The sequence below is a fragment of the Pseudopipra pipra genome, chromosome Z (genome assembly GCF_036250125.1).
Source record: "Pseudopipra pipra isolate bDixPip1 chromosome Z, bDixPip1.hap1, whole genome shotgun sequence".
NCBI classification, from domain to species: Eukaryota; Metazoa; Chordata; class Aves; order Passeriformes; family Pipridae; genus Pseudopipra; species Pseudopipra pipra.
In genome coordinates, this window is record NC_087581.1 from 23236192 (window position 1) to 23248527 (window position 12336).

The window sequence follows — 12336 nt, forward strand, 5'->3', positions numbered from 1 at the left end:
TGTCACTTTCCATTTTCGAGCACATAAAAAAGACTTTATTGTCTATCTCTTCATTTAAGGCTCTGCTTCTCACAATTTCCTTTATTCCTCTTACTTCCCCCCTGCTGTGATTTAATTTTCTCTCATCTTTGTCTTTTCCTTCTTGCATCCTAATCCATTTTTGGTTCCTCTCTACATCTTTCTCTTTTCATTTTCTTTCAAAGTTATTTAATCAAATCTATCCTGTTCATTCCAAACATTTTGGTCCTCTTAGCCCTAACACTTGTAAAAGAAAGGCCCAACAGAACTGGCTTTCAGGTGAGTGAAGACAATGCAGTTACATGATCCGGTCTGATATTTATTCTGTCTGTATCAACCTGTGTCTAATGAGTAACAATATAGATGAGGGAAGATACACCCCAGGTTTTTCCTTTCTCATCCTATTGTCTTCAGACTGCTGAAAAAATGAGTTTTCCACAAGTATTCCTTGCACTTGCTGTTGCCTGTTGCATGAGATGACAATAGAAGCAGAAAATGCAAGGTTAGGCAATTCTCAACATCTTGCAGATTGGCAGAGCGAGGAGCAACAGCAGAGTGACGAGCAACAGCAGTGACATAGGAAATGGAAAAAGAGAAATACATTTAAAAGTTCAGATCAAAAGTACAATTGTCCTCTCTACAGGACCACGGCCATTTTGCCATGAACAAGTACATTCTCTAAGTCCACGTAAACATCAGAGTTTTAACACAGTTTTCCCTCTCTAAGAGATATTTTAAATATTATTCAAAGGCTTTAAAACACTACAATAAATCCTATTAAAAGACAATGTGGAAATGTTAAAAACTATATTAAAAATACATAGAGATGAAAATAAGGAAGAAAATGAAAAAGAAGCATTTTTACATTATCAAGAGCTGGCTAAAAAAATGTCTGTTGTGTTCGTTCAAGATAACAAAGTTATCTTAAGCTTGTAATAAAGCAGGATTATTCATGGATGACCAAAGACAACTTCTGTGCTGCATAAACCACTGTCTGCTCAAATGCCATGGTAGTTTGAGTGTTCAATGATTAACACAGTTATGAAACAATAGCTAAACAAATGTTTAAACAGTAAAAAAAAAAAAGTTCTCTGTGAGGCATGCTATATCATTATATACAGATATGATGTATTCAAAAAAACTAATTTATGTAAGTTTTGGATTGAGATTTTCAAAGCTTTAAGCATCAGCTTACTTACATGAATCTTCAAGTTGAAGATAAAACATGGATTTAAAGGAAAATACAATCAGATCAAAGTTGTGTATTTTTCAAAAGTCTTTAGAACTAAGTTGCAGGTTAGTAAGCATTTGAACTCTATTTAACCAAGATCCAGTTGTTTTTTCCCCAAATGTATTAGTAATTTGTTATACTTGAGAATACTTACTTTCTACTTAACTCTACAGATTATTTCACAAGGCTAAATATCTAGTTAAGTCCTAGAACAACAATCCTTGAAATAATTATTTAATAGATAAAGTTTGCAAAGGCACAGATGTATCTAAACTTATGTCCACAGGACACAGTATTCCATCAGGTTCAGTGAAGCCTAGGGCTCTGTGCATAAGGTTCATGGGTATGAGGACTAGGGTAGATGACTCCCTGCCAGATACGGCTACAGAGGACGTAACAGATCTCTGTCACTATTCATCAGATGGAGACTACCTTCCTCCACAGTTCTGCTGCCAGGAGGGACTGTATGAAGATGTCCTAACCTGCTCTGACTTCCCATCCTGGCACAGCAATAAACACTGAATACAGCAGCAACCACCAGCACAACAAATTAAGTACTCTCCGCCTTTCTCTGCAGATTGCAACACCAGATCAAAGCTAGCAAAACAGATTATTTTGATAAAGCATAATTTCTTTTCTGAATATCCAATAATAGCTGTCTCTATATAATTTATTCTTAGATGTGTTATCACACATGTGGATTCACTAGCTAATACTATTGACCAGTTACCTAAGTGAGAATGAGACAATCTAATGAATTCTATAAGCCAGATTTGTTAAAACCATAACTTTTAAGGGACAAGAATTTGTAGTGAAAGACTAAGTTCTACTGAAAATCCAAAGAGTTACATAGCGATACGGATTTTTGCTAAAAGAACGCTACTAAAGCCAAGAATTAACACCAGTTTTTCATAATTCTCCTATTGATATATGTATTTTTCTTTACTGTTCTTCAATCTGATCTTCAAGTATGATCAAGCACAGAGGAAAACAGCTAGAAAGCCATAATCGTGAAAAAAGAAGGGAGGTCTATTACGGTTTTTTTGAGAATGAATACCTAGTTAAAAAAAATAATCAGTGAACATACTTCCTTTCTCAGGCATGTGGGAGGAAAAAGGTGTCTACATTAAGAAAGCAAAGGTTGGGAAATAGATACACAGTAGGTAGATGGAAAAGAACTATGGAACTATTTTTTGCAAAGACCAAGTTTCAGGAAAGCCTGCCAATGTTCTGCCCACACTAATATCCTACACCCCAAAATGCCCATGCAAGATAAGCCCTTACACTCAACTTCCCACACTCCACGGACCATCCTTTTCTTCCCAGTACCCTTGCTCTCAGGATCTCACCTTAATTCATGTCTCAGTCCTGCCATTTTTATCCATCTGCCCCTGGATTATGCACATCTAACAATCATTGTTAACTACAGGAAACAAATTCCTCACAGCAAAGCTGTGCAATGCCTTTATATTACAATAAAAGCTCAATCAACTTTCCTGGAAAGAAGAAACTCATCCCTATTCCTTGTGCAAGGTCAGCATGTCTCACAGTTGCTGCAACAGCCTCCATTTAATCTCCCCGCTCTACCAGCAGAACATAAAAGGACTACATTCTACATGGTAAGCAATTTTTTGGAAAGTAAGAAAGGATAGAAGAAAGAGAGAATTTTCCTAAGGTCTCAAGCACTCCCTCTTGCATCTTGCTCTCTAGCTTGAAAGCCTTGTATCCTCAGTTGTGTAACACTTCTAAGGTAGTATACTGCTTTATAAAATTCTTTCATTTTATAGTCAAAGTACGTCCCCTTGCAATAACTAAAAAACTAACACCAGAACATCCTCAAGTATACACAGAAAAAATTATTTACTATTAAATATTTTACCTGAGGAGGATGAGGATGCCAAGGAAACTGAAGAGGAAGATTCAAGAGAACTGCTGAAGAGTGGATCCCATGCCAGGAGGTCACTGTTCCCCTTTCTATTTTAAGAGTCACAATTGGAATATAAATGAAAAATGTATGCATTCATAAAAATCAAATCAACTTCAGTAGTTTGATAATGTAATAAAGATAATAATCACAGAATGGTTTGGGTTAGAAGGGATCTTTAAAAACGTTGTTCCAACCATCCTAACCTGGCCAGGGACACTTAACCACTAGACCAGGTTGCTCAGAGCCCCATCCGACCTGGCCTTGAACACTTCAGGGATGGGGCATCCACAACGTCTCTGGGCAACCTGTTGCAGTGCCTTACCACCCTCACAGAAAAGAATTTCTTCCTAATATCTAATATAAACCTACTCTTAGTTTAAAGCCATTTTCCCTTGTTCTATCATTACATGCCTTTGTAAAAAGTCCCTCAATAATACGATAAAAACATTTGACCTCTTTGTCCATATTAGTTATTCTTTGCATCTAAAAGGAAAAAAAATTACAAATTGCAGGTCAAAGAACTGATTCACACATAAGGAGACTATCTGAGCTGACACCTTGGTGCAAGTTTCTGTGTGGGCATACTTCATGATATCAGTTAAATGACTGTCATTTTCAAGGACCTTCATCTTCAAATCCATTTATTTCAGTATATATACATATAAGGAATGGATGCAACTTGGAGGTTGCAATCTTAAACTCTTTACCATGGAACACTGTAGAATAAAAACAAAATATGTCTTACAATCATGTAATTATAAATATCAACTGAGACAGATCACAATAAAGCAAATGTTTAAAAGGGGTAAACAAGTCAACAGAAATCTCCATGGTTACATAATTCATTCTTAAGTCTTATAATGCAATAGATGACCAACTTCAAATAGGAGTCAGCTGTTATTTCTAATGAGTTTCTGAGTATAAGAAAAGTAAGATCAAATTCCTGAAAAATTGCATTTGACAGAATTTTAAATTTGAACTTACTCATTAGATGGAGCAGAAAGCTTTGATTTTGTTAACTCTTCACCTAAGAAAAGCATACAGTATTATCACCAAAAGTGTGAAACTATAAAATAAAAATTTCAGTTTTGTTATAAAAAGACAATAAATATTAATGTTGGCAGTTCATAATGAAATATTAAAATGGAAAAAAGAAAATACATTATTTCTGAAAGTTTAAGTTTAGATACTCCTGAAATAAAAGACTACACAGAGCATTTCAGTTTGTGAGGAAGTGTTGTTCACTTGAAATTTCTTCCTTGAATTATACTGCTTTACTGTTTACATCAATACTGTTCTTTAGCAAATTTGTCCTGGTTTCCCACTGAAAAAACCCTAAAGGATAGAAATTAATGCTCTGTCCTCTACCTCTATGGCCATATTTTATATCATACAAATAGAGACACTGTGCTTTGCTGGTTTGTGAATCGTACTAAACTTGAGAAGGTGGAAGGGTTTTAAGAACCTGCACAGGAGTTTTTTCCATGGAGTACCCCCTTTGGCTTTTGAATGTGTACCTCATCACTGTCAGAGACAGGCTTGTCTGGTCCCCACAACAGTGAACAGTCAAGTATATAGATAAAGAAGAGGAATATAAAACTGACAAGGGAAATATTTTTTTTTTTCATTTAAAATACCACTATTTAAGAAGCTTATTTCTTCAACAATTAAAAAAAAATCTACTTTCATTCTATGTTAAAAAGCTAGCATGAACTAAAAGATTCACACTTACTGGATGAATTTTGATTCATTTGTGCCTGAAACAGGAAAAAATAATTAGGAATAAATTCTTCTACTAACTGTAAAATAAAACAGTTAATAGTCCCAGGGTTCTTATTTCCACTCAACTTCCTGTGAGATACTCTGCTTTCAGTGTCAGGCAAAACATTATGAGCTTGCAGAAAATCATGGAACATGAGCCAGGACAGAGCAACCAGTGCACACCTGCCACACCAGTAAGAAAAGGCAGCAATGAATACTGTAGAACTGACAAAGGGAGCAGTATTATTAAATCTATTTACTGCCTGGGGCAGTAAAACTAAACAGCTTCTATATCACACGGTATACGTGAAAAGAAATATTCCTAATGTTTTCTCAATAACTCCCCTCACATACTACACTTACTTGGTTTTAACTAAAAACAGGAATAAAAAACCATTCTCTACTTACAGGACTGTGCCTCTGCTTTCAAAATGTGGTGAGGGAAAAAAGAGAAAAATTATTATTTTAATATGTTATGCACACTATTTTCCTTAAAATCAGAGCCAGTCTTATTCTGATCTGAATGTTGTACTAGCATACTTTAATACTACTTATCATCTCGTGGTATAATGGATTATTTGGTGAATTGAATACATCAATAAAGCTGCACTGTAAATGTTACATATATCCACATTATACGATCTGTTTTAGAAGACTTGTATACTATTGATTACAAATTAGTAAATTATGTTAAAAGACATGCTCAGCTAATTCCACGATGTATTCAAGTGTCTTGTGGCGGCCACTGCACAAAGACAAAAACTGAGCACTCACAAGACTGAAAGATAAGTCTGAATCTGAGAAAAGAGAAGTACATAATGTTATATTGCAATGAAGTGTACCAAAAACAACCTAGTGCACAAGAAAAAAGAATCATTAAACCTAGAATAAATTCTGAACAGTAAAATACGTGTTTACACTACAGATTCTCTACCCCTTTTCTACACATTAAAAATACAAGGTACAAAACTTACAGATATTGCTGGAGAAAGAGTGATGTTCCCTATAGATACTTTTAACTCATCCAAGGAAGGCATAGTATATTGAGAGCTGTTATTTGGCTGGACAGGTTTTATTTCTACATGGAACCTCCTGGGTTCATCATCTTCAGAGTCAGAATCACTGGATGAATAGAAATGATTCTCTTTGGTATGTTTTTCTCAGTTAAGGTGGAAATACTTCAAATTCATCTGCTTAATCTATTTCATAATTATGCTCCACAAAATGTTCATATTAAGTGACCTCTTTTGCGCTTATACAGATGTTTCACAAATATCCACAGTCCAAAATTCACAATTAAAATTCAAGAGTTTTATTCCATTCATCTCCATAATGATGACTTTGTTCAGAAAAGCATGATGTCATATAACTGAAGAATGGCAGTATCTGCCATATAACTGAACAACTGCATATTTGAAGGCATCAGGTTAGATTAAAGATTCTAGAGTAGTAACATTTATGATTTGCAAGACTCAACCATGGACTCAAACACACAAAAGAAAAATGTAGAAATCCTTTCAACCAAGTGAAGAGGTGCCCTAGTCTTTTTAACTAGCAGTGACATGTCCATGGTACCTGCATCTAACACTAACAGTGGAGGAAAGAGCAGCAGCCCCCATTACTTACCCCTTTTGCACTGTGTCACTGAAGATTTTGCAAGAAAGGATGCCAGTTAAACAGAAGGCTTCACAGAAACAGAACAATGTCAGCTGCTTAAAGCACTGTCATGTTTGGAAAAAAAGGAATCACAATGACAACTCAGCCCTCAAAACAAGGAAAATATAACCTTGGCTCTTCATACGCACAGGAGCTGTACTGAACAAAAGCTCTAGAAGGGCTATGCTAAATCTTAAAAAATGCATTTGTTTTGGCAAGACAAAATTTGACAATTTTCCTCTATTGAAACATAAAAGTTTCGTACCACCTGGGGGAAGCATATATATTCTGTAAGTCACTTCTGTTATTTTCACTTGAAAATATGACAGGTATTTGCAATAAATTCCTTCAAACTATTCCCTAACAAAGATTTAAACCTGAACCCCAGAGACATTCCAAATCCATTTCAACTGAAATGATCTTAAAGTTACACTGAGGAAAAAGTCAAATGTCTTCATCTTACAGTCTATCTGTTCCATCAAAACGGAGCATATCTAGAAAAGTTTCAAAGACGAGTAATTTTAATTTCATCAAAAGATCTCATCTTAAAGTTATTGCTGACCTTCAAGATTAATTTCCTACAAATCAGGCAGTTCTTGTAAAGTGCTTTTTCAACACAGATTTAAGTCAGACATTAAGACTGACTGTAATTATAGTAAAATAATGTCCTACAACAGTTATCTTAAGAGTTCCCATCAACAAAATAAATATCTCTTCCTAGAGGCTAAGGGAAGAAAAGAAGAAGGGAACAGATGAGTTCCTGAATCTGGTCAAGATTTTCAGAAGCTGAAGTACTACCTAGGTGACAGATTGCAAATCATTAATATTTTTCACTGAATATACGCCTTTTCTCTTGTTTCACAACAAAAAGAGATAATATAGGAAAGGATGCCCCAGAGGAATCATTCATCACAAGCATGAATGTTGTTCACTTCTCTCTCCCTTTCATAATATATGTAAGGCATGAAATAATGCTCTTCTCAAAACTGGATCAAAGTCTATCACTTTTATATTAATTTTGTAAATAGGAGAGAACATTAAGTGCTTTAATCACTACAGAAATCTTCACTGTGGACACTAGAGGCATGTTCTGCAAAGTTGATAAAAAGATGGAGGCTATGAGGATGGACTGGCCCCCTTTTAGGCTGTTAACTGCCTAAAAGTTTTTGCAATTTAAGGAAATTGCATAGCCTAATTTTACTTTTTATCTGCAGTACCCAGAAAATTCAGTGGATACATTTCCAAAAATCAGCTATCTTGCTAACATATGAGACTCGCTTAGATCAATCTACAGCAATTATTCCCAGCTTTTAAGTAGAGCTTTCCTCTGTGATGGTAGGAAAAAAAGTGAAGAAGAATTTTTCCTCCAAAAGAAGAGCAGAGAAAAATCTTGAGCCTCTATAAAGATGGCTCAGAACAAAATCTATTCTGTATATGAAAGCTATTACTAATTGGAAACATTGGAAACAGCATGTGGTGTAAATAATGACACCAGATATAACAGAAATTCTATTTCTACACTGCTCAAGCTCCCAATCATTTTAATGGTGTTACAAAAAAAATGGAAGGATGCAGGTACAGAACAGAAAACCATTTCACATGTTTTAAAAAGTTTACAAACTTCACAAACTCTCTGAGACTCTTCAGGGAGAGAGATCTGCATTGCTACCTTAAAGTTTTTGTTCTGGCTTTTGTTTTAATTTCTATTTTTTACTGTCCTCTTAAAGTTCCCAAGACACCTGATCTAATCTTTAACAGTTGCACACACACAGATTTTAAGATACACCAAATTCGGTTCATTTTGCAAAAGCTATGAACGTAAGAAGACAAAGCTGCAACACAAGCATAAATGTCATTCATCTTTCTTTACTTAACACTTCATAGTCAGTAATTTCTCTCTCCAAAGAATTGTAGTAACATCAAATAACTTGGCACAGTAACAGTGAAAAGGATATCCTGTGTTGCTTCTGGTTTAATGCTGTATCCTTCGTCATCTACATCAGGAAAGTTCTAAAAACAATAACAAAAATTATGGTATTGACAATTAACTAAAAAAAGTCATTTCTACATCAGACTGAATTTTATATAACTGATAAATTTTGATTATAACAACTCATGAAAGTTATTTTTATTAAATATTAATTATTACAGTTCTCTGATGTTATGATCTGTAGTTCAGAAGTTGTGTTACAAGATACCTCAGCAACAGAATACAACAAAACAACGTCTAAATTTTCTATGAAAACTGAAAAATTTAAAGGCATCTGCTCTTACTGACACTTGGCCCCAAAACATTTTCCTGATTTCTACTTCTGATTCTCTCAGCTAAGTCACTAGAGGTTCCAACAGTGCATTCCCCCTAGAAAAGGCAGCATGCCTGCACTGTTGCTTCAGAAAGAAATATGGATACCACAAGTGCTCAAAATTGCTTTCCAAGGTTTTTGTTTACACATCTCCAGCACCATCTTGGATCTCGAAAGCCAATAAGCATCTGGGAACTTCAGACTGGTTTTGTTTTTCAGTTCTTGCAAGTAATTAAATATAAATTGACAAGAATTATATTAAAATATCATTAAAAAGACTTGGGGACAGAGAGAAACAAGTCTCTAAGATAATCTAAATTTTAAAAATGTGCAAAAAACCAAATTAACGTACGTTATATATACAGGACAAAGTGTATGTGAACGGCTTAATGTCCCATTAAGTTTATTACAAAAACCTACAACTGAGGTGCCTTCAAAATGCAGCGATCAGCAGTTATAAATATCTTATAAAAATAAGAATATTAATATAGAAAAGGTGATTTATTCTAGTGTAGCAATCAGTTTGTTCTACCAGAAAGCAGATAATGGGAGGTAGTTTGACTAACAGATATATACCACAGTATGGCCAAAATCTAACTTGTTATTAGAAGTCATGAGATATAACCAAATTACTTACACTGGAAGTTTCAAGTGGACAAGGAAGGAAACATATGACTTCAGCTAAAGTTTGAAGCCAAATTTAAAGAGAATATCTCTGAATAGCTTTTGAGTTACAGAATAAGACAAACATAAAAATGGAGTTATCCTTCTATTTCGTTTACAGATATAAATGGGATATCTGATATTTTACTAAGAAAGATCCTCCTCTATACAGCTCCCTAAATTTAGCACTTCTGAATTAAATGGAATTTAAACATAGATCAAACTTTCTGCTAAAAAGACTAAGAAATATAGTGCTGTACAGATGTAACACTGTATCAAAGTAAATACCACATCAAACTAAGGCCAAAAAGCAATACTTAAGCTCCAGCCTTAAAATATGGAATACAGAGATGCAATTTCTTGAAATACTTGTAAGATCTAGACTTCACTGCTATGTGATTAAAAAATAAATAAATTTTAAAAAGAACAAAAAAAAGAAGTAATAAAAGTACAATCACACGGTCCAGTACTTTAGCTCTACTTGCTCAAATCAGAGTTCTTAGCTACGCTTGACCTCAGGCTGACCTTGTTTATATACCAAAAAACACTAATGAAACTTGACATCAAAGTAAACAGAACCAAAACATATAGCTAGAGGGTAGGTATATTTTCCTGTAATATTACAAATTCTGAATCCTGAAATTATTTTAGTTGTCACACTAGGCAATTTTCAATAGATCAGGATCATTCACGGTTAAGATGAATTGAAAACCAATAAAAACCTTTAAATATACAACATTTAGTTTTTCTTGCAGCTGGGCCATATATGTAAGGGATATTATTCCTGAGCACACAGCATGCTCAGCATGGCTGGCAGATATGGTTATTTTAATATAAAATTGTGAGAGAACTTAATTCGTAGAAGTTATTTTCACCGCATTATTTTTAAGTTACTGAATAATCTCTAGGATGAAGTAAGTCCTTAGAAAGCACTAAAATCTTAAAGTATCTACCTTTTCTAGTCTTTCAAAGGCACTTGAATCATTTATTCCTCAGCAATGGCCCTTTACCATGTAATCTGTTTCCATAACTTCATAAAAAAAGTCAAAGTTAGTATGTACATAACAGAGCTGGATACTTTACAGCTTAAGTTCTGAACACAGGAGCACAAAATTCCTTGCTTCTTTTCAGCAAGCCTACATTAAAACTTTTTTACTAGCTCTGTGCAGAAAACTTAATGTATATTTTTTGTATATCTAAATTTTAAATATATGTAATTTAAAACATCTGACTCTACACAGTGTATGCAGAGTCAAAAATCATCTGCATTGTATTTCCAGCTTTGTCAATGATTCAGACTGATCTTGTACCAATTTATGGTCATTAGTGAGATACTGAATTCATTTTTTTGTGTAAACTAACAGAAGAAATGGGTAGAAGAGATACTTGATGTGCCTTTGTACAGACAAATTGTGTCATGTACAAGCAAAACAGTACCCAAAAATCTTACAAGTAGTAACTTCAAAATATTGTTTTCAATATTGTGAAAGATTGAACAGGTGAACGGTTCTGCTTTCTGAAACAACAGAACTTAATTTAAAAAATTACATTTTGTAACAGTGGTAGATGACACAGCGTCTTGAGAGAGACACATACTCGTGAATCTGATGTTAATGAAGGCATTTATATCTACTTGACTAATTTTTACTCTCTTCTTCACACTCCTGCAGTTACACAGATAACAGTGTGTCTTAAGTATCGTGCACACAATACAGACAAGACCTGATTTGCCTACGCTGCTGATCAGAGGTGAAGTCCACAACCTTCATGTATACCTGTGTCATTTATAAACTTCAACACATAAGATGATGATCTTGGTAAACTTTGGCCTTTGGTAAGTGTAGTTATTAATATGATGGGATTAAGGTCTGGTTTAGCCCCCTAAACAAACATGTGTAGTAGTCTTTGCAGTTAAAAAAAAAAAAGTTCAATATGCATGTGATTTGAAGGTTTCACATTCTCTGATATTCTATTAAACAATTAAATATGTAGCTATAAAAGACACAGAGTTTTCCCTGTGTTTGTAGATGTAACATAACACATTAACTGAGGTCTTATATAGCTTTAAACATACACTAAAACTTAAGTCCTATAACTCTGTCTTTGTCTTCTGTGAGCTTTCTGGGGTGAATAAATTTTCAAAGAAATAAAACAAGACCTCAGTAAATAAAAGAAAAATTGCCTGCATAAACAGCTTGAGAACTAAGCATTCTATTGACAAAACATATTTTTTTAGTTTTGGTGAATACTTTAATTTCCTTGCTCTGTCCCACCTGTCACCCAAAAGCAATGGAAGAAGTCACACCATTACCCAGTCATTAATATCTCTGGGCTGCATACAAAGGACAAGAAAGAAATATGAGGAGCATACTGCAGTGTAGCTACTTTATTTGGCCCTTTGTCTGCAACACTAGTGCTGCCTACAGGTGGGTCATTAGTCAAGAAGTGAAGAACCTTCACTATGCTTCAGCTTGATTTCTTTCCATTTTGTCTTGTCCTGGGATAACTAAGTGGTTATGAGAGCTCCTTATCAAGTTTTTCTCAAGGTATGCTTCACGATACGGCACAGCTGAACAGCTCACTGGTTTTTTTATGCCACAACTCAACTTCCTGTAATCCAGATGAGGACTGAGGTGGATTCAAAGTAAGCAGCTGAAGCTCATAGGCTGCAACAAGAGAACAAAAAGCCTCTCCACTTTTGACATATTTGAGATGTAAATTTGACTCTGGCATATCCTTAGGTTAAGACGGAGGCATATTATTGGCCTCCTCTCCTT

At 34.6% G+C, this 12336-nt stretch overlaps 1 protein-coding gene across 10 annotated transcripts in view; it reads right to left on the reverse strand.

Moving 5' to 3' along the window:
• FCHO2 (FCH and mu domain containing endocytic adaptor 2) overlaps window positions 1-12336 on the reverse strand; it is an 82623-nt gene that overhangs the window by 22895 nt on the left and 47392 nt on the right. For 8 of the 10 annotated variants that reach the window (XM_064643051.1, XM_064643054.1, XM_064643055.1 and 5 more), the window contains exons 12-17: window positions 8546-8603; window positions 5912-6087; window positions 5346-5360; window positions 4909-4933; window positions 4161-4203; window positions 3129-3223 (exon numbers count right to left, since the gene is read on the reverse strand). In XM_064643051.1, the coding sequence (XP_064499121.1) occupies window positions 3129-3223; window positions 4161-4203; window positions 4909-4933; window positions 5346-5360; window positions 5912-6087; window positions 8546-8603 (412 nt within the window). The remainder of the gene's footprint in view (window positions 1-3128; window positions 3224-4160; window positions 4204-4908; window positions 4934-5345; window positions 5361-5911; window positions 6088-8545; window positions 8604-12336) is intronic. The other 2 variants (XM_064643048.1, XM_064643049.1) reach the window with 2 other exon arrangements.